The following is a 21,424-nucleotide window of genomic DNA, read 5'->3' as shown; positions in this document are numbered from 1 at the left end:
ACATTAACATTTAATTTTTTTTAAATATATATTATATCACCACTTTTATTTGATTAGACAAAAATACCATTTTAAATTAATCAAAATTTAAAATTAAACAATAAAACAAAACAAAAATATATCTAAAAAACAAAAAAACAAAATAAAAATTTTTTTATGAAATCTGATTTCAAAAACCCTCTTCATCTTCTCAAGTTCTTCTCTCTTCTTCGTATCACTATCTCTCTTTCCCTGGAGCTCGGTCTCTCTCATCTCCTCACCGTGGCGTCGCCGTCGCTCTCTGTCTCGTTATCGTCTTGCACATAGTCGCGCGCCTTCGTTGCGCTCTTCGTCGCCGGCGGCAGAAGCAGCAGGTCCTGGGGCTCGTCGTCTTCTTGCTTCGAGTGTCGCCGTCAGCCTCCTTTGCGCAATCAGAAGCTTCATGATTTGGTGAGTTCTAACAAAGGTAGGATTTTATTGTTCCAAAGTGACGTCTTTCACTATCCCTTGACCCAAGTGTCTCTCTTTTTCACATTTGGGATTGAACTCTCAGACCACACAACGGAACATGCACGTGGCTGGGTTGGGATTGAAGAAATCCCAGTCATTTGGATCTTTGGTTTGTGATTTAAACTCAATTGGGGTTCAGGTGTGTGTGATTTGTTCTGATTCCAAATGTGATTGTTTTTTTTGTTCCTTTGTCGTGCTGGTTTATGTAGATTACATGTTTGAGATTTTGATTCTATGGTTTTGAAGCTGAAAATGTCGCTATAGAATGTTCAATTTTGATTATTCTATCACCTTCGATTTCGATAGTGAAGGTTTGAAGCCTTGATTTGAAGGTAAGAAGAGATAGTTTTCAAGTTTATTGGCTGGATTAAGAAATTTGGGTGCCGTGCTGGTAACTTGTTTCTTTTTTAGCATTTATCAGTTGTTAATTATTGTCTATGTTCTCATTTTAGCAATTCTATTGAAAAGTAGCAAAACCAGAAATGAGCACTGTCTACAAAAGCAAAGCATTTACAAAGTACTTAGTTGGAACATGCATAATATAAACACTAAACAACAAGAAACTCTCTCAGCTCATATTTGCTTGCATTTGCATGTTGGTTTTATCTCAATCAATATCTAAAAAGTAAAAACATCATGGTCTGGATCTTCACTGGTAAACATAACAAGGTTGTTTTATCTAAGTGGTAGTTTTAGTTTTACTATATATTTGTAGGACTTGTGGTTTTTTGAGACTGAAAATCGCAGTAACAATAACTTCAACGCTGCCATAAAACAGAATATAACACTGGAAAAGTGTTACACTAGACAATATAAAATTAGAATGGAAAAACATCTTAGGTGGTTTGGCCATGCGTAAAAAGAAAAGTATGTAAAGTCATGAACTCCGTCGGGTACACTAAAACAAAACTACTGCTGAATCCATATAAAAAAGATATAGATTAAAAATATTTATCTATATACATAGTTCTAATAAAATGTCATTTATTTGTTTGTATAACTCGCCCACTTAGTAGGAAAAGAGTTGATTGTTGTTTTATTTATACTACATAAGTTGATGCTTTGCCAGAGATAAAGGGCAATTCTACACCCAAAGTCCTCCTTAGATATAGAAGTATATAATAACAAGACTATGTACTTAGTCATGTCATCATAATCATTAATTAAGAACGAGAAACCAGCTTTACAATGACATCTGCAAGTAATAAGGTGCAAGCGACCCAACTAATGGTAATGAATGAGAAGGTTAATTTTACCTAGCATAGCGAATAAGCAGATTATCAGGCTTAAAATCACCATGAAATGCTAAAAAATGAGAACATAGACAATAATTGAAGAAATCCCAATCATTCGGATCTTTGGTTTGTGATTCAAACTCAATTGGGGTTCAGGTGTGTGTGATTTGTTCTGATTCCAAATGTGATTGTTTTTTTTGTTCCTTTATCGTGCCTGGTTTATGTAGATTACATGTTTGAGATTTTGATTCTATGGTTTTGAAGCTGAAAATGTCGCATAGAATGTTCAATTTTGATTATATTCTATCACCTTCAATTTCGATAGTGAAGGTTTGAAGCCTTGATTCGAAGGTAAGAAGCGATAGTTTTCAAGTTTATTGGCTGGATTAAGAAATTTGGGTGCCGTGCAGTTAACTGTTTCTTTTTTAGCATTTATCAGTTGTTAATTATTGTCTGTGTTCTTATTTTAGCAATTCTATTGAAAAGTATTCCAAAGTGCATATTTTTTTGAACTACACTGTAAGCGCATCTGTTCAATCAAGTCCTGTTTTTTTTAATACTTTGATATCTGATTTCTTGGCTGTCATTGGGATATGACCCGGTCATTTTATAAACACAGGTTTTGCTTGTTGTCAGCTCAATAAATTCTTATATGAATCAGATAAGATATTAACTGATTGATGAACCACAATGATAGAAATAAAAATTTCCTTGGAGATGAATATACTTTGTTTTAAATTAAGGTTTCTTTTATATTGCATTCTTTCTCTTTTTTTTTTTGCCAAAAATTTAATTTATTCAGTTAGAAATCAAGGTAACAAAGTCACTCCATTAAAGTCAAAACTTACTTATTTATTTGATGTAATTCCTAGGATACATGTGATTATTGTTTCATGCTCACTGAGAACTTGTATGGATATCTCCCTTTTTCAAGTTGGTGAAAAACAGATGCACAGGCCGAATTTGCCTCTTTAATTGCAAAGATAATTTATAACAATGAAATTAAAGGATTGGTTGTCATGGTTAAATTTATAGTTTACCTATTAGGTCCTAGATATCTTAGTATGCTGTGTCTTATGTTTCTCAAATTCATCTGTTGCATGAACGATTCATATATGTATCTTTCCATATATCTCATTATCTATCTTCTTAAAGGTGTTGTTTCTTTGATGATTCCATCAATATCATTGTTTATTTAGTTGTTAATCCAACACTATGTTAATGTAAAATAAATTGAATGCTTCTAGGTTTGGGTAAAGTGGGGATAGAGACGCCAGTTCATTCCCTAGAACAAGTTAGGTAACGTAATTGATAATTTTTTATAATAGATCAGTTGTTCATTCCTTCAAGTTTTTCATTGTATGCTAATTTGTTTTTCTTTTTCAATGTTCATCTCAGGTGCAAGATTTACACTTTATTATTCCTGACTATTTCTTTTGAGTGGAGCAGTGATACACTCCCGCTTTCTTATCAGCAGGTTAGTATTATGTACATTAAAATTGCACTTTCATAGATATTCTGATATTTTGGAAACCATGAGAGTAGACTGTTAATTATTTTTTTATTTTGCATATATATCAATTTTATAGATAACAAGTAATAATAAGCTACGTAGAATTTATTTTCCACATCAGCATTTAATTTTTTCTTTTTTAAATATGTACTATATCACCACTTTTACTAATACACCCCTTTAAAATAGCTGTGGCTTGGTCATACCGGCTTCAAATAGAAGGTTTTCTTTAAGACTTATTATTTTTACCTCCAATTGTATTTGACTTTTTTTTATTGCATTCTTGAATATATTAAATGCTTAAAATCATAGACACGTCTAGTGCATCAGTGAATTCTTTATTATAGTTGATGATTTACAGTGCCTGTTTCTTATCTTCCTTACCTTTTGTATTCAGGCTAAGGGAGGGGGACTTGCGTTTTGAAAGGTGATCTGTCTGAACGAGCAGTTATTGATGGAAAAATGTCGCAGATACTGCTTGGTGTGGTGTGTTGGAGGGGAAACAAGAGAGGGACATGAATCCAGAACACTGTGAAACCATTGTAGGTCAAGAGAAAGAGGAAGAGGAGAGCATATAGTGAAGTGGGGAGAGAGAAGAGCAGATAAAGTAAACATCTTTTAAAGTGAAGATATAGATAGATACATGGATTTCACAAAGAATGGGATCCAAAACTTTTTGCTACACTGTAATTATGGGAATATTAAACTCCGCCTATGTTACACTTGCGGTACATAGCCGGTCCCAAGCCCGGATAAAAGAGGAGGGTTGTGTTAGGTCTTCGGCAACCAACGTAAAAATATAGCCGAACCCCCCATGACATGAATCAAAGACATTATTGCGCTAAAGCTAGGTCGTTACCCGGAAGTAACGCGCCGTATGGCTCGAGTACGGTGTCAAAGCAAGAGCCGCTGCATCGGTGCCTGGATGTAGTGTTAAATGAGCAAGGGTTCTCGCGTTTTCGTGAACGGACGAGGGTAAATAAGCTAGTTCACAAAGGAAAAGGTAAAGGTCGAAGCCACAAAAGGTTGAGATTTGGGACATGGAACATAGGCACTCTAATAGGAAAGTCCATGGAGGTGGTGGATACCATGACAAGGAGGAAGATTAACATTATGTGCCTACAAGAAACGAAATGGGTTGGTGCAAAGGCTAGGGAGTTGGATTCTTCTGGTTTCAAACTTTGGTATACAGGAAAGGTGAAGAATAGGAATGGAGTTGGAATAATTGTGGATAAGCAGTGGAAGAAGGACGTAGTTGATGTCAAGAGGGTGGGAGATCGGATCATCTCTATCAAACTTGTGGTGGAGGGAGGTGCTTTTCATGTGATTAGCGCCTATGCACCGCAAGTGGGTTCGGACGAACAACACAAGATAAGGTTTTGGGAGGATCTAAAGAGTTTAGTTCAAGGCATATCTTTGGGAGATAAGATTTTCTTAGGAGGAGATTTAAATGGCCATGTTGGGAGAGAAGTGACTGGATATGGGAGTATTCACGGAGGCCATGGTTTCGGGGTGATCAATGCCGAGGGTAAAACTATTTTGGAATTTTTCTCAACTTTTGATCTTCTCATCGCAAATACATGTTTTAAAAAGAGAGACGAACATCTTATAACCTATAAGAGTGGCATGACAAGCTCTCAAATCGACTTCTTCTTGTTGAGGAGAGTCGACCGGAAATTTTGCATTAACTGTAAAATTATCTCGGGAGAGAGTTTCACAACACAACATAGGGTGCTCGTCATGGATTTTCGCGTTGAGCAAAAGTTGAGGAAAAGACATCATACGAAGAACCCAAGGACGAGATGGTGGCGGATGAAAGGTGAGGAACAAAGAAGCTTCCTAAGACGGGTAGGAGAAGAGGCAAGGTGGGATGGGAATGGAAGCGCGGAAGAGATGTGGAGGGAGATGGCAAAAGTTATTAGAAGAACAGCAAAAGAAAGTTTTGGTGAATCTAAAGGAATAGGACCAAGAGACAAGGAGTCCTGGTGGTGGAATGCGAGTATACAAGAAAAGATAAAGATAAAAAGAGAATGCTTTAAAGAGTGGTCTTTATGCCGCAATGCAGATAACTGGGAAAAATATAAGGCGGCTAAGAAAGAGACAAAAGTGGCTGTAGGTGAAGCAAGAACAAGAGCATATGAGGGTCTCTACCAGTCTTTGGACACGAAAGAAGGAGAAAAAGGTATATATAGAATTGCAAAGAGCCGGGAAAGAAGAACGAGAGATTTGGATCAGGTTAAGTGCATAAAGGATAAGGATGGAGAGGTGTTGGCTCAAGAGGAGAAGATTAATGAAAGGTGGAAGAGCTACTTCTACGAGTTATTTAATGAGGGACAGAAGACTCTTCCGAGCCTTGGTCGATTATGCACAAGGGAAGAAGATCAAAACTTTGACTACTATCGAAGGATTCGAGACTTCGAGGTAAAAGAGGCTCTAAAGCAGATGAAAAATGGCAGGGCAGTAGGACCTGATAATATCCCGATTGAGGTTTGGAAGGGTCTTGGAGGAAAAGGCATCAACTGGTTAACCAAGCTTTTTAATGAGATTTTAAGGTCAAAGAAGATGCCTGATGAGTGGAGAAAGAGCACCTTGGTACCTATCTACAAGAATAAGGGGGATATACAAAGTTGCGGAAATTATAGAGGGATTAAGCTTATGAGTCATACTATGAAGTTATGGGAAAGGGTGATAGAACGGAGGTTGAGAAAAGAGACACAAGTAACAGAGAACCAATTTGCATTTATGCCAGGCAGATCTACCACTGAAGCGATATACCTATTAAGAAGGATGATGGAGAGGTATCGTAGTAATAAAAGGGATCTACACATGGTGTTTATTGATTTGGAAAAAGCGTATGATAGGGTATCAAGGGAGGTCTTATGGAAGGTTTTAGAAAAGAGGAGAGTAAGGATCGCATATATTCGGGCAATTAAAGACATGTATGATGGGGCCACAACTAGTGTGAAGACTCAAGGTGGTGTGACAGAGGAATTCCCTATTGGTATAGGATTACACCAGGGATCATCCTTAAGTCCATACCTTTTCACATTAGTCTTGGAAGTACTCACAGAGCACATCCAAGAGCCTGTGCCATGGTGCATGCTTTTTGCCGATGATATCGTCCTTATGGGAGAGTCAAGGGAAGACCTAAATAAGAAGTTGGAGTTATGGAGAGAAGCTCTAGAAGTGTATGGTCTGTGCATAAGCCGTAGCAAGACGGAATATATGGAATGTAAGTTCAGTCTGAGAAGGGAAAACTCCAATATAGAGGTGAAAATTGGAGAGAACACCTTACGAAAAGTTAAAAGTTTTAAGTATCTTGGGTGCATCATACAGGATAATGGAGAGATTGAACATGATGTAAATCATAGGATCCAAGCAGGTTGGTCAAAATGGCGGAGTGCATCTGGTTTTATATGCGACAAAAAAGTGCCTTTAAAACTTAAAAGTAAATTCTATCGCACCGCTATAAGACCGGCTATGCTGTATGGTACGGAGTGTTGGGCGGCTAAAGGAGAGCACGAACATAAGCTGAGTGTGGCAGAGATGAAGATGTTGAGATGGATGAGTGGTCACACGCGATTGGATAAAATAAGGAATGAAGATATAAGGGAGAGAGTTGGAGTAGCACCCATTGTGGAAAAGATGGTTGAATCGCGTCTCAGGTGGTTTGGACATGTGAGAAGAAGACCGATAGAACATCCAGTCAGGAGGGTGGATGAGATGGAAGATGGACAAAGGGCGAAAGGCAGAGGAAGACCTAAGAAGACCATCCATGAGGTGGTCAAACGAGATCTACATGTAAACGGTCTCTCTGTAGACATGATACATGACAGAGCACAATGGCGTTGTTTGATTCATGTAGCCGACCCCACTTAGTGGGATAAGGCTTTGTTGTTGTTGTTGTTGTTGTAATTATGGGAATATTAGTGACGATATAATTCAAGCTGTGTTTGAAAATTCCAAATTAGAAATTTTTTTTCTTTTTCTCCTTTCTTAGTAGTTGAAAGAAGCCTTATAATCATACATGTTAAATGGTTAGGTGAGTAACAGATTGATTATTAACCGACACAAGAATATGCTTTTCAAATCCCATTGCATTCGATATTCATCTGCTTCTTTCTTATAGTTACTTTACAAGATGCACTTTGTTAAAATTATGCAAAAGAATCTCAGCTTAACTTGTCACCATTGTAGACAGTATAACTGGGATTTTTCAAGAATAAATCAATTGACATTTTTATCACAGTAGCATAACAGGAAGATCCAGGCATGAATTTCACTAATGTATTTGTTCATCACTACATTTAAAACCCATTCATCAAAGCTTTAATATCTCATCTTAGCAATTGTATCCCTACCGAACCAAAACATAGAAACCGTTTGTGTTATGATTTTATTCTGAAATTGGAACCCTCACTTATTTTCTATTATCATGTATTGTAAAAGGAAAGAACAGGGGGGAAAATATACTAATCCCAGAAAAATTTGCAGAATGATTTTTAAATATATAAAGAGCATAAGCACTTTCTACATACATCCACAAATCCTGAATCCCTCATAGAAGTGTCACTAGACTTCTCGGGAAGACACCTTCTGATGTCACCATATGTCAGTATTCCTTCCAGAAAACCTTCTTGATAGACCACTAGCACACAGTTCTGGTGGCCATCATGAATGCATTGGATTGCATCTTTCAGGGTTGCAGATGATGAAACCTTCAGATAGCTGTCAGACATGGCCTGAGAAACCTGAAAAGAGCAATAATGACATTAATGAAGGCATAAAGTTGATGGACAAAAAAAAAGAATCACATGTCAGCATTCTGCTGGAGAGTTAACAAGAGAAGGATTATTTTTATTGATTAAAAGCTTTTATCAACCTTAAGATTTTCGAGATGAAGTTCCTCGTCAATTGCTTCATGATCAACAGCATCACCAACAACAGAGAGTTCTAAACCATCAGCAGCATTTGCCTGTCTCCAGTTATCTTCATTTTCATCAGCAGGTGAAACTGGAGAATATCCTTTAGGTGAGTTTCTTGTATCAGATTTGTTGTCAATTTCCTTCTTCCGGTTTGTCACAGAGGGAACCCATATTGCTAATCCAACAGCCCCCTAGGTACAAAGTTTACAGTAACACAGTACGACAACTGTAATCAATAAGAATTACAATAGGACAAAGTACTCCCTTTATAATAAAAATATTATGTAAAATCAATAAAATATTATGCCATAGAGAAACAATTTTCTTCTGCCTTGCTTTAACATAAGATACAGGGAAACAACCAATGAGAAAATGAGCATGTAAGAATATACCAAACATCTTCTCTTGTTCAGTCGAGGTAAAAGAATGCAGTTTGCAAATTTTTCATTTTGTTAAACACAAGAATAGGAGAACAGCAGAAAACTGCACATGCAAGACATAAAATAAACATTTAAAAAAAAAACCTATTGATAGAACCAACTAACCTCTTCAGCTAACACTTCATTGTTTTTCATTGCATTGAGCCAAAAAGGAAGACAAAAGAGAAAGAAATAAAAGTAAAATAGCATGACAACAAAAGAGAAATAAAAAGACAAACCAACAAAAGGAAGAGGTTACCCTTTGTGCGATCATTACCTGAGAGAAATTTTATGATAGTTAAAATCAGCTCCACAAAAGAAATCGGAGTTGCTTGAGGAATGAGATTCCGTTTTAGTCCAAGAAAATGAGCCTGTTAAGATAAAGTACATACGATGAATGATAAATTAGGAATGCAGCAGAACATGAGTATACTATACAAAGGGGAAGTCAAGGAAGCAAGACTCAAGATGAAAATCATAAACTATGTCTATGGTGAGGTAGCAAGTTGGATTGTGTGTCGAATTTTAGTGGTGATTTGAACTTTGTGATCTATCTTGCGTAGCTGCTTTACCGGATTAAAAGTTTATGCAAGAATGATCCCTTTGCGGCTTTGCCCATTGGACTATTGGAGTGAGTTGATCACATTCAAGGTGATGATATCAAATTCTTAATCTCTCTATTAGATAAGGGAAGCACTTTTCAAAAGACCTAGGTGACCATAAATCTTGACAAGGACTGCAATTACAGCACATCATCCTACGTACATCTCTGGGATTTTGAGAGTGCTTTAGAAAATATGAAATGAATGCAGTTTGATATTTAATCTTGTCTATCCATGAAAAAGAGTAAAAATAAAAAATCGTGTGTGCTTCTTAAATAGGCCTTGATGGCAAATAACATAAAATAAAATCTAGTCAATTTTGCCAAAAATGCCAAGCCATATGTATATTGGATTGAATAATTTCTGAATTTCTGATATATCGTATGCTTAGCAATTGGTCTATGCATGACAAAAGAAAACTACAATTTGTGTTATGCTGCTGCATAATTTGGTTTTTCTTGTAGTAACAAGTGGCAATACAGCAATAGGCTTCTAAATTTGATATGAAATATTTATGTAAATTAGATGGTACATGACCAAGCAGGCACTGGTATTATTACATTAGTTCAGATTATGTGTTTGCTGTTTAAGATATCAAAAAATGCTTGTAGGTGCTGTTTGTAAGGATGATTTTAATAGAAAGGTTAATTTGACAAAACAGTGCATTCACTTCTTGATTGCAGCTGCAGAACTACACCTCAGGCTGCATGAGTGGGGCAAGAAGAGGGATACAAGCAGAAGGGTCAATGAAGGCACTTCTAGTGATGAGGGTACAACCCATGATTTGTCAACTTCAAGATAACATTAACAATTGCAACTTGGGAACCATTCAGAATCAAGGATTCTACCTTGGATTTTTATCTTGTTCTATTTAAGATACATTTAATTAGGATAGCATGAAAGCAAACTAATTTTTTTCTATTGTTGTTGTCTGCAATAAACCCAGCAAAGGGGTCTTATTGATTTATGCATCAATTTGAGTTAGACTTCTGCTTAAATATCATGTGATCAATTGCAATATTTCACATTGGCAAAATGTTAAATGAATTCAGGTTTCTGAAACAGACCAAGGCATACTTATGATTGTATTTGCAGACTAATATCTTCTTCTCTTGCAAGAATGCAAAATGAACATAATAACAGTGCAAAGTACATCTAACTAGCCATTAAACATATTACAAGCACAATGAAGTATTTTCATAATCCATCTTAAGAACAATGCCGTTTGAAATAAGATCATTACCTTAGTAATAGACTTTTGAGCACTCAAGCAAGCCACAGCATCTTTCACCTCTGCAGTAACACCAAGGATTGGATGCAGTTAAAATATATACAGTTTTGGTATGTAATAATTTAATAGTTGAAAGAAACAGAAAAATTGATTCGAAACTTACTAGAGTAAAATTGAACTTTTTTATCTAACTTGGTATTGGACTTCGATTCCGCACTGCAAAAGCGAGAGAAGAACATAAATAACTGCAAACTCCAGCTCAAGTCGCAAAGTAGATTTTAAATTTTGGGAACTAGGAAAACAGGGAAGGAGGGGAAGATATTAACTTTTCCCCTGGCCACGGACAGAGAAGCCAGCGAGGATGGGGACGACGTGCCGAGCTACCTAGGTTCCGGACAGAGGGAAGAGGAAGAAGCGGAAGCGCTGAGCATGGGGACGCCGGCGGCAAAGAAGCTAGGACTAGGGTTTTGATGTCTTGGTTTGGGACTTTAGAGGAGGCATGAATGATTAGGAGGATTGGGAAAGATGAAGAACATTGATTTTTTGTTTTTTTTTTATGTTTTGTTTTGCTTCAGGAGCACAAATGATTAGGGGAAATTGGAGAAAATGAAAGAATAATTTTGATTTTTTGTTTTTTTTATATGCTTTTGTTTTATTGTTTAAATTATTGGAAACTATAAAATTAGAATTAATTGAATTCTAAAATTTGATTAATTTAAAAGGGTATTTTTGTCTAATCAAATAAAAGAAGAATGTTTAAAATTTTTTATAAAATTAAATAAAAATATATTTTTATTTTTATTTAATTAAAGGGATGTATTAATAAAAGTGGTGATATAATATAAATTTATTATCGTACCTTAACAAACACTTAAAAATTAATCTAATAACTTAACTCACATGTAGATTTTTTTTAAAAAATATTATTTATATATTAAAATCAATTATTAAATTAATTATTAAAAATTTATGTATAAATATATATAATTTAATTTATTTTTAATATATATTTATATTTTAATATATATTTTATGCTAATGATTGATTTTGATAATTAATTTTAATATATACGTAATATAACTCATATTTTTTAGAAATTAAATTAAAATGTTTAATTTTTCAAAAAAAATCAAAGTAACTTGTATATATTCTTTTCAGAACAAAATCAACTTGATCCTTATTTTAATTTATGCAAAAGTTGACCCTTATCTAATAAAGGGGAATGATGATGGACTGATGGGATAACATTAACTTGGTATAATTTTTTTCTATTAATTGATGAGCAAATATCCTGGACCTCGCTCAAAGAATTAAGTGTCTTAGATCAGATAGTTGAATTTATCCAAATTCAAGTTTGACTCATTTAATTTGTGAGCTCAATTCCAAGCTCAAGCTTGGCTCACCAGTTCAACTTGTCGAGCTCGAACTCGAACTAGCTTATGAACTGGTTTGACTTACTTCCAATTCTAGTTTGTGTCAATATAATTTATATTTAACAATTCTATACCAAAATTGATTTTGATAAATGTTGGATAACCTTTTAATTTCCTAGCTAATTCTCTGTTCAACTACATTAAGAATACAATATACATCATAACAAAAAATATCCTGCTAAGACCAAATAATTTCTTTTTGGTTTAAGATAGTTACTCTAGGGTGTTAAAAATTATTTTCTTCTAATCACAAGATCATGGACACAATAAATAGAAGAACAAATATATTAGGAAGTTACAATTCAACTATTTAAATATCTAGGTTGGCTATTTTCAAATGTAAGACATACTCAAATTTCAAAAATTTGATCTAGAGATGTCAGAACAGGAATGGTGTATTCGGTGCAATTCAATGATCTTTTTCTCATTCATCATTCAACTGGTTCGTCCACTTCAAAAACCTTCCTCAATTTCTCTTCATCTGATTCGAAAACCTTTCTTGCCTGTTTCAGCTCTTCATTCATAGACAACAATTCGGTACATCGATTAAGTTTTGGCATATCCTGCAGCACAGCAGCAGTAAAAAAGTTGGGATTAATCCTGAACAAAAATGTTCAATCATGTATTATAATGTTAAGGTGCACTGGCCTAAATCAAGCTATCGTGTATCAGAATGGTCACAATACAAATATTTTGTAGTGTGGAGTCACACAATTTCAGATATACCAATAATTTTTTATATTTCTTAACAGTTACTGTGTTGTATTACACAATGTCACAATGATCCTTTAATGGTAAAGAGTGAAGATTGTATGAGCCTTAACCTGTTTTGATAGATATATTTAGGGTTAAAAATAATTTAAGAAACACGGCTACATTAGATGCACCTTCTTGCATGTTTCACACACTTGACTTTTAGTTTAGTTTCAACTTGCGGATTGGTTGACAAAAACTTTAAAAATCTAGCATAAAAAACTGAATTGGATTAATGTTTATGGATACTTGAAAGTTTGAACAAATTATGAAGAATTAGCCATTTAGCCTCTTAATCCATGACAGTACAGCTTCATATATCATGCCTCAAAGCAATTGAAGAGCAAATGGGACAAGATTTCAATGAGTGGTTTCCTTTGAGATATTTCATTCAACGCAGAAACTAAAAGAACTCCAGAGAGTTCGAGAATAGAACATAATCTTCAATTCTTCATGATAATTATTTGAAATTCTTTTATGAACAAAGAAGTACCTTGCGAATCAAATAAAGGAAATCCTCAACTGATAGTTTCCCTCTCTGTGATCCAATATCTTGAGCTTTATGTACCTTCGTAAGAAAAAATTTCAAAGCACAATAACAACAAAAAATTCAAATTAATCCAGAACACCGTAATTCAGTTGAACAAGAACAATGAAAAATTAGGTTGAAAAAATAAATAAATAAATTTGGTTACCAATTCCGTGACATATTCCACAATAATATCCTCCATAAGCGCCACACTTTCAGGAAGAGGCTAATTGTGCAAAACATAAAATAGTTCAAAGTTTAATAGCCATTAAATTCACATCCCAAAAAGTAATTAAGAAATTAAAGAAAATGGTTTAGGTCACTTACATTGGGATCATCTCCAAAGCCGTACATCATATGCTGCACTGTATTAGCAAGCATAGAGAAAATTATTAGTGACAGTTACATGCATAACTTGCAAAGAACTTTTTTTTTCCTTTCTCTTCAAAGAAAAGGAAAAAGAAAACAGAAAGTTGCAACGAAAAAAGGAAGGTTGGATAGGGGTGATTACTGACGTTCTTTTTGGAAAACTCCTCTTTTGCGCTTTGAAGAAGTTTCGGAAGGTTGAGAAGAAGCAATTCTTGGTTTCGACAAGCTTCCACCACCGTAACTGCTCATTCTTCCGCACAAGAAGAAGAAGGAATGAACGACGATGAGTTTCTTTCTTTCCACTTCACAAGCCGGTTTTTCTTTTTTGTGTGTGTGTGTGACATTTTGGGCCTAGATTTTATGTTTGGGCTTCTGATATTCTTGGGATTACTGGGCTAGCACCTAGAAGTCCAGTTTTTTTATAAATCCAACTTCGGCCCAGGTGAAACGGATGGCTCACATTAGTAGGATAATGAATTAATGATGTTTTTCACTTGTAGCCTTTAATTTATTTTATGATGATTTTACTGATTCTAGTTCAAACACTTCACAACCATTTGTTGGTTAGGCTGAATTGGGCGACGGTTGGCATAAAAATCATTAAATTGTAACGAACCTTTCCTTAAGCCTTAACCACAAATACCTAACTTCATAACCACTTCGGTAACTATTTATTGAACCTCTTACCTGTATGCTGCATCTATTATTGCTTTTATCCCCGAACTATATTCCTAAATCCCGATGCTATACTATACTATTGTTTACGTACACAAAAGGAAAACAGGTTAATGAAAAAAAGAAAAACGTTCAGACAGATCACCTTTCAAAACGCAAGTCCCCCTCCCTTGGCCTGAATACAAAAGGTAAGGAAGATAAGAAACAGGCACTGTAAATCATCAACTATAATAAAGAATTCACTGATGCACTAGACGTGTCTATGATTTTAAGCATTTAATATATTCAAGAATGCAATAAAAAAAAGTCAAATACAATTGGAGGTAAAAATAATAAGTCTTAAAGAAAACCTTCTATTTGAAGCCGGTATGACCAAGCCACAGCTATTTTAAAGGGGTGTATTAGTAAAAGTGGTGATATAGTACATATTTAAAAAAGAAAAAATTAAATGCTGATGTGGAAAATAAATTCTACGTAGCTTATTATTACTTGTTATCTATAAAATTGATATATATGCAAAATAAAAAAATAATTAACAGTCTACTCTCATGGTTTCCAAAATATCAGAATATCTATGAAAGTGCAATTTTAATGTACATAATACTAACCTGCTGATAAGAAAGCGGGAGTGTATCACTGCTCCACTCAAAAGAAATAGTCAGGAATAATAAAGTGTAAATCTTGCACCTGAGATGAACATTGAAAAAGAAAAACAAATTAGCATACAATAAAAAACTTGAAGGAATGAACAACTGATCTATTATAAAAAATTATCAATTACGTTACCTAACTTGTTCTAGGGAATGAACTGGCGTCTCTATCCCCACTTTACCCAAACCTAGAAGCATTCAATTTATTTTACATTAACATAGTGTTGGATTAACAACTAAATAAACAATGATATTGATGGAATCATCAAAGAAACAACACCTTTAAGAAGATAGATAATGAGATATATGGAAAGATACATATATGAATCGTTCATGCAACAGATGAATTTGAGAAACATAAGACACAGCATACTAAGATATCTAGGACCTAATAGGTAAACTATAAATTTAACCATGACAACCAATCCTTTAATTTCATTGTTATAAATTATCTTTGCAATTAAAGAGGCAAATTTGGCCTGTGCATCTGTTTTTCACCAACTTGAAAAAGGGAGATATCCATACAAGTTCTCAGTGAGCATGAAACAATAATCACATGTATCCTAGGAATTACATCAAATAAATAAGTAAGTTTTGACTTTAATGGAGTGACTTTGTTACCTTGATTTCTAACTGAATAAATTAAATTTTTGGCAAAAAAAAAAGAGAAAGAATGCAATATAAAAGAAACCTTAATTTAAAACAAAGTATATTCATCTCCAAGGAAATTTTTATTTCTATCATTGTGGTTCATCAATCAGTTAATATCTTATCTGATTCATATAAGAATTTATTGAGCTGACAACAAGCAAAACCTGTGTTTATAAAATGACCGGGTCATATCCCAATGACAGCCAAGAAATCAGATATCAAAGTATTAAAAAAAACAGGACTTGATTGAACAGATGCGCTTACAGTGTAGTTCAAAAAAATATGCACTTTGGAATACTTTTCAATAGAATTGCTAAAATAAGAACACAGACAATAATTAACAACTGATAAATGCTAAAAAAGAAACAGTTAACTGCACGGCACCCAAATTTCTTAATTCAGCCAATAAACTTGACAACTATCGCTTCTTACCTTCGAATCAAGGCTTCAAACCTTCACTATTGAAATTGAAGGTGATAGAATATAATCAAAATTGAACATTCTATGCGACATTTTCAGCTTCAAAACCATAGAATCAAAATCTCAAACATGTAATCTACATAAACCAGGCACGATAAAGGAACAAAAAAAAAAAAAACAATCACATTTGGAATCAGAACAAATCACACACACCTGAACCCCAATTGAGTTTGAATCACAAACCAAAGATCCGAATGATTGGGATTTCTTCAATTATTGTCTATGTTCTCATTTTTTAGCATTTCATGGTGATTTTAAGCCTGATAATCTGCTTATTCGCTATGCTAGGTAAAATTAACCTTCTCATTCATTACCATTAGTTGGGTCGCTTGCACCTTATTACTTGCAGAATGTCATTGTAAAGCTGGTTTCTCGTTCTTAATTAATGATTATGATGACATGACTAAGTACATAGTCTTGTTATTATATACTTCTATATCTAAGGAGGACTTTGGGTGTAGAATTGCCCTTTATCTCTGGCAAAGCATCAACTTATGTAGTATAAATAAAACAACAATCAACTCTTTTCCTACTAAGTGGGCGAGTTATACAAACAAATAAATGACATTTTATTAGAACTATGTATATAGATAAATATTTTTAATCTATATCTTTTTTATATGGATTCAGCAGTAGTTTTGTTTTAGTGTACCCGACGGAGTTCATGACTTTACATACTTTTCTTTTTACGCATGGCCAAACCACCTAAGATGTTTTTCCATTCTAATTTTATATTGTCTAGTGTAACACTTTTCCAGTGTTATATTCTGTTTTATGGCAGCGTTGAAGTTATTGTTACTGCGATTTTCAGTCTCAAAAAACCACAAGTCCTACAAATATATAGTAAAACTAAAACTACCACTTAGATAAAACAACCTTGTTATGTTTACCACTGAAGATCCAGACCATGATGTTTTTACTTTTTAGATATTGATTGAGATAAAACCGACATGCAAATGCAAGCAAATATGAGCTGAGAGAGTTTCTTGTTGTTTAGTGTTTATATTATGCATGTTCCAACTAAGTACTTTGTAAATGCTTTGCTTTTGTAGACAGTGCTCATTTCTGGTTTTGCTACTTTTCAATAGAATTGCTAAAATGAGAACATAGACAATAATTAACAACTGATAAATGCTAAAAAAGAAACAAGTTACCAGCACGGCACCCAAATTTCTTAATCCAGCCAATAAACTTGAAAACTATCTCTTCTTACCTTCAAATCAAGGCTTCAAACCTTCACTATCGAAATTGAAGGTGATAGAATATAATCAAAATTGAACATTCTATAGCGACATTTTCAGCTTCAAAACCATAGAATCAAAATCTCAAACATGTAATCTACATAAACCAGCACGACAAAGGAACAAAAAAAAAACAATCACATTTGGAATCAGAACAAATCACACACACCTGAACCCCAATTGAGTTTGAATCACAAACCAAAGATCCAAATGACTGGGATTTCTTCAATCCCAACCCAGCCACGTGCATGTTCCGTTGTGTGGTCTGAGAGTTCAGTCCCAAATGTGAAAAAGAGAGACACTTGGGTCAAGGGATGGTGAAAGACGTCATTTTGAACAAACCCCACAAATCAAAAACCGATTTTTTTAGCTGCTAAGCTCAAATCACAGTGTGATCTAGCGAAGTGGGTGAGCGAGAATATAAGGATTCTTTGTGGCAATGAGGTCGAAGAAGGAATGGAGAATGGTGTGCGAGGAAATGGAGAAAAACTTGCAATGAATGATGGAAACTACGAAGGAGGAACACTGGTTTTAACAGTGTGTGGCTTTGGTTTCGATGATTCCAATGAAAAGGGAAGAAAACATCAGCGTCACGGTTTCAAGTTTCAACTAACTTGGAACAATAAAATCCTACCTTTGTTAGAACTCACCAAATCATGAAGCAGCTTCTGATTGCGCGAAGGAGGCTGACGGCGACACTCGAAGCAAGAAGACGACGAGCCCCAGGACCTGCTGCTTCTGCCGCCGGCGACGAAGAGCGCAACGAAGGCGCGCGACTATGTGCAAGACGATGACGAGACAGAGAGCGACGGCGACGCCACGGTGAGAGAGATGAGAGAGACCGAGCTCCAGGGAAAGAGAGATAGTGATACGAAGAGGAGAGAAGAACTTGAGAAAATGAAGAGGGTTTTTGAAATCAGATTTCAGAAATAATTTTTTATTTTGTTTTTTTGTCTTTTAGATATATTTTTGTTTTGTTTTATTGTTTAATTTTAAATTTTGATTAATTTAAAAGGGTATTTTTGTCTAATCAAATAAAAGAAGGATGTTTAAGATTTTTTATAAAATTAAATAAAAAATATATTTTAATTTTTATTTAATTAAAGGGGTGTATTAGTAAAAGTGGTGATATAATATATATTAAAAAAAAATTAAATGCTGATGTGAAAAATAAATTTCACGTGGCTTGTTACTATTTGTCTATATTTTTAACAAGGTTCTGAGAACCGGACCGGTCATCGAACCGCTCTAGTTACTGGTTCACTGATTTATTGGTCCAACCGGTCTAACCGTGGTTCAACCGAAAAAACCGTTTTAAAATATAATTATAAATAAACATCCTAAAATATAACTCATCCCATTTTTTGTCTCATGACAACACTATCATTCAGACAACATAATCATTGAATACAATGCGAAGCTACTTATTCATTGAGATCTCACATTATACAAACAACTTTCATGACTTAAGTTCACATTTTCAGCAAACAATTGTAACCAATGTTATTTTTTCTTTTAAGATGATATGTACAAATCGCGTATAGTACAAAACTACCAACTAACTGGAAATAGATATGAGCTTAGATGCATGATTATGTAGTGTAGTGAGGTGAATTTTTGTCTCTGTTGTTAACATGAGATTATACAATGCTCCCCCTGTGAATTTGTCTCCAAGATACATTATAATATTCATGAATTCACAAAATGTTTACTCTAGGGAACCAGAGAGCATACATACTGGACTAGGCAAGTAATGCTTAACTACATTGAATAAATTTGCATGGCCTTGACATGACTTTGACTAATAACACAGAGACAAATATGCATTGAAATAACCACAATCATAAACACCATTACCAAATTAAATAAAAAATCAACCAAAAATCACCTTGCAAATCAAAAACTCAATCTCTTGAACTCAATAATTACATCCGATATCCAACTAAATAATTGCATCACAGTTATCATAAACTGATTTCAAAGCCTAGAAGCAGAGTAAAATTAAAAACATGAAGCATATAATAAATCAAAAGATCACCAATAGCAAGTTTTTTAATAAGAACAGAAGTTAAGAACAATGAAAAATGAAAAAAGATTCAACAGTTTTCAGCCCAATTTTAATAAAGCTCATCACAATGATTAACAACAACAAAAAGTACTGAAGGAACAGTGAATTGCAAATTTAAAATTTAAAAGTTATCAATTTAAAATTTATCATCAAATACAATCAGTGAGCAAAGCCAATCAACCAAGCACTAACTAAGTATTCTGTTCTGATTCTGTGACTAGGAAGCAACAAATTCAGCCACAAATTCAAGTTACAGCAACAAATTTAACAAATCCAAGTAAAGTCCCAATTTACAGTAACATTTAGATTAGCAACAAGGCAAATTTGATTAGCAATTCAGCAACAATCAGTGAGCAAAGCCAATCAACAAAGCACTAACTAAGTATTCTGTTCTGATTCTGTGACTAGGAAGCAACAAATTCAGCCACAAATTCAAGTTACAGCAACAAATTTAACAAATCCAAGTAAAGTCCCAATTTACAGTAACATTTAGATTAGCAACAAGGAAAATTTGATTAGCAATTCAGCAACATGCAAAAATACAGGGAGAAGGAAAATCTGAAAGAGAGAACAGGGAAGGATGGTGCAGGGACTCACCAACGGTCGACAGCGAGTCGGCGACCACCCCACGGAAGGCGACGAAGCAAGAGACAACCCCACGAGTTGCTTCTGCCGCCAGCAACGAGACAGACGAACCACGAGATGCCAGTGACTGAGACAAAACTCGAGTGAGACTGGGAGGCAGAATCGAGCAGAGACAACGACGGACGACAAGCAGCAACCAACACGCACAGCTCGAGCACTCACTGGCGGAGGGAGGCGCGAGCAGCCGAGCACAGAGGAGAACGGCGAGATGCGAGCACCCAACGTGGAGGATCCGGCGAGAGGTCCGAGAGCACTAAGACAGAAGTTCTTGAATGCGATGGACAGCGGCAGCAGTCTCTCACTACGACAGACGGCGACAACTATTGGTGGAGGCTAGGGTTTGCTTTCTTTGGTGGAGGCTAGGGCAATTTGCTCTTCGCTGAAGGAAGGAGTTGGAGAAGGGGGAATGGGGATAACGCGTGCTATCTGCCTTTCAAGGAAGGAAACGACGTCGTTTTCTGTAAACCGGCCGGGTTCCGGTCCGGTCCAGCCACCGGTAACCGGCCAGTTCAGCGGTTCTTGAGTGGTTTTTGATTTTGCGGTTTTACACACTGGATTGGACCGTTTTCTTTGCCGGTTTCCGGTTGAACCGGCCGGTCCGGTCCGGTCCGGTTTTCAAAACATTGATTTTTAATGTATCGATACATATGAATTTATTAACGTACCGTAGCAAATATCACATAATATGCTAAGAACGTAATACGTGGCTTTTTATCTTATATATCAGGTTAATAAATTAAATAAATATAATAATTATCGAAATAAATAATTTAAAAAATATTATTAAATTTATTTTTCTGTCTTATCTCATTTACATTATAAACGAGATAATTTTATATGTATTTCGTTTATACGGTAAATGAAATAAGTCAGGTGAATATGACCCGTGTATATCTCGTTTGCACTGTAAATAAGATACGTGTATTTGTAAATAAAAAAATATATTTTTCTGAAAATAATAAAAAATATTAACTAAATAATATTTTTTACTGAATGATATTTATTCTATACTTAGAGTGCCGGAGGTGAACTTAGAACCGAGACTAATCATTTGTTTCAAAGACAGACGGATCAAAGCAGTGTAAACAAACCTTCGAATTGCATGTAATTTCTTTTTCTTATACCATTTTTTAAATTCTTTTTTTACCATATTCTTCTAATTCTGTATATATTTTTTTTAGAATAAAGAGCCCTTTAATGTTTTATTCAAGAAAAAAAGGTAGGAAAAAACAAAAATCTGCAACTACGTAAGTTCTAAAAAAAAGCATTTCCGGGTGTATTTGGTTATTATTTTCTTATTTGGGTGGATTTCAGGTTGAGTCGGGAAGAAGAATCGGTAAGTGACCCAGCTCAACAACAGATGATCGTTTTTTAACCGCCCTCTGAACCGCTTAATATGTAAGTTTTACAACTAAATTTCAACCTTCTAATAATCTATTTTAAAGGATTTTCTTGATGTATTATTTTTGCCTTGTTTAGAGTTTCAATTCAACTATGCATGCCTTCATCTCAGACA

At 34.7% G+C, this 21,424-nt stretch overlaps 3 protein-coding genes across 10 annotated transcripts; 1 reads left to right on the top strand and 2 right to left on the bottom strand.

The window, feature by feature from the left end:
- The first annotated feature begins 88 nt into the window (after positions 1–88).
- Positions 89–7,385, top strand: LOC112796445 (uncharacterized). Of its 3 annotated transcripts, none has more exons than XM_072235253.1 (4): positions 89–429; positions 2,972–3,018; positions 3,123–3,201; positions 3,635–7,385. In XM_072235253.1, exon 4 carries the CDS (start codon positions 4,057–4,059, stop codon positions 7,114–7,116), a length of 3,060 nt encoding a protein of 1,019 aa, XP_072091354.1. In that variant the 5' UTR covers positions 89–429; positions 2,972–3,018; positions 3,123–3,201; positions 3,635–4,056; the 3' UTR covers positions 7,117–7,385. The 3 variants fall into 3 exon arrangements, 2 of the variants coding, with proteins under 2 accessions (XP_072091354.1, XP_072091353.1); XM_072235252.1 differs by having other exon boundaries at positions 2,972–3,023; XR_003199202.3 differs by lacking the exon at positions 3,635–7,385 and adding an exon at positions 3,427–3,611 and having other exon boundaries at positions 107–429; positions 2,972–3,023.
- A 106-nt stretch (positions 7,386–7,491) lies between these two features.
- LOC114927555 (chloride channel protein CLC-f) lies at positions 7,492–11,499 on the bottom strand. Its single transcript, XM_029297576.2, has 8 exons — positions 11,486–11,499; positions 10,741–10,983; positions 10,578–10,630; positions 10,427–10,476; positions 8,859–8,952; positions 8,708–8,721; positions 8,120–8,353; positions 7,492–7,988 (listed from the first exon to the last, which is right to left on the bottom strand). The coding sequence occupies exons 1-8, from the start codon at positions 11,497–11,499 to the stop codon at positions 7,740–7,742; spliced, it is 951 nt and encodes a 316-aa protein (XP_029153409.1). The 3' UTR covers positions 7,492–7,739.
- A 419-nt stretch (positions 11,500–11,918) lies between these two features.
- Positions 11,919–20,336, bottom strand: LOC112796444 (transcription initiation factor TFIID subunit 13). Of its 6 annotated transcripts, none has more exons than XM_072235249.1 (10): positions 19,861–20,325; positions 14,960–15,011; positions 14,782–14,860; positions 14,524–14,556; positions 14,319–14,348; positions 13,645–13,748; positions 13,457–13,494; positions 13,296–13,355; positions 13,094–13,168; positions 11,919–12,410 (listed from the first exon to the last, which is right to left on the bottom strand). In XM_072235249.1, the coding sequence occupies exons 6-10, from the start codon at positions 13,745–13,747 to the stop codon at positions 12,279–12,281; spliced, it is 408 nt and encodes a 135-aa protein (XP_072091350.1). In that variant the 5' UTR covers position 13,748; positions 14,319–14,348; positions 14,524–14,556; positions 14,782–14,860; positions 14,960–15,011; positions 19,861–20,325; the 3' UTR covers positions 11,919–12,278. The 6 variants fall into 6 exon arrangements, with proteins under 6 accessions (XP_072091350.1, XP_072091351.1, XP_025694676.1 ...); XM_072235250.1 differs by having other exon boundaries at positions 14,965–15,011; positions 19,861–20,316; XM_025838891.2 differs by lacking the exon at positions 14,524–14,556 and having other exon boundaries at positions 14,965–15,011; positions 19,861–20,336.
- Positions 20,337–21,424: the final 1,088 nt, after the last annotated feature.

Source organism: Arachis hypogaea, chromosome 4 (genome assembly GCF_003086295.3).
Source record: "Arachis hypogaea cultivar Tifrunner chromosome 4, arahy.Tifrunner.gnm2.J5K5, whole genome shotgun sequence".
NCBI classification, from domain to species: Eukaryota; Viridiplantae; Streptophyta; class Magnoliopsida; order Fabales; family Fabaceae; genus Arachis; species Arachis hypogaea.
Note: the sequence above shows the minus strand (reverse complement) of the source record. Positions and strands in the feature narration are given on the sequence as shown.

What these genes read in the sequence shown, in the direction of transcription:
- LOC114927555 (XM_029297576.2), bottom strand. An exon ending in TGTCCGTGGCCAGGGGAAAA is followed by an intron (nt 10,631 to 10,740) that starts GTTAATATCTTC and finishes TCGCTTTTGCAG; the next exon opens with TGCGGAATCGAAGTCCAATA. An exon ending in TTCATCTCGAAAATCTTAAG is followed by an intron (nt 7,989 to 8,119) that starts GTTGATAAAAGC and finishes TGCTCTTTTCAG; the next exon opens with GTTTCTCAGGCCATGTCTGA.
- LOC112796445 (XM_072235253.1), top strand. Translation starts at nt 4,057, where the DNA reads ATGAATCAAAGACATTATTGCGCTAAAGCTAGGTCGTTACCCGGAAGT.
- LOC112796444 (XM_025838891.2), bottom strand. Translation starts at nt 13,747, where the DNA reads ATGAGCAGTTACGGTGGTGGAAGCTTGTCGAAACCAAGAATTGCTTCT. An exon ending in TGGAATATGTCACGGAATTG is followed by an intron (nt 13,169 to 13,295) that starts GTAACCAAATTT and finishes TTTCTTACGAAG; the next exon opens with GTACATAAAGCTCAAGATAT. An exon ending in TCCTTTATTTGATTCGCAAG is followed by an intron (nt 12,411 to 13,093) that starts GTACTTCTTTGT and finishes GCTGTGCTGCAG; the next exon opens with GATATGCCAAAACTTAATCG.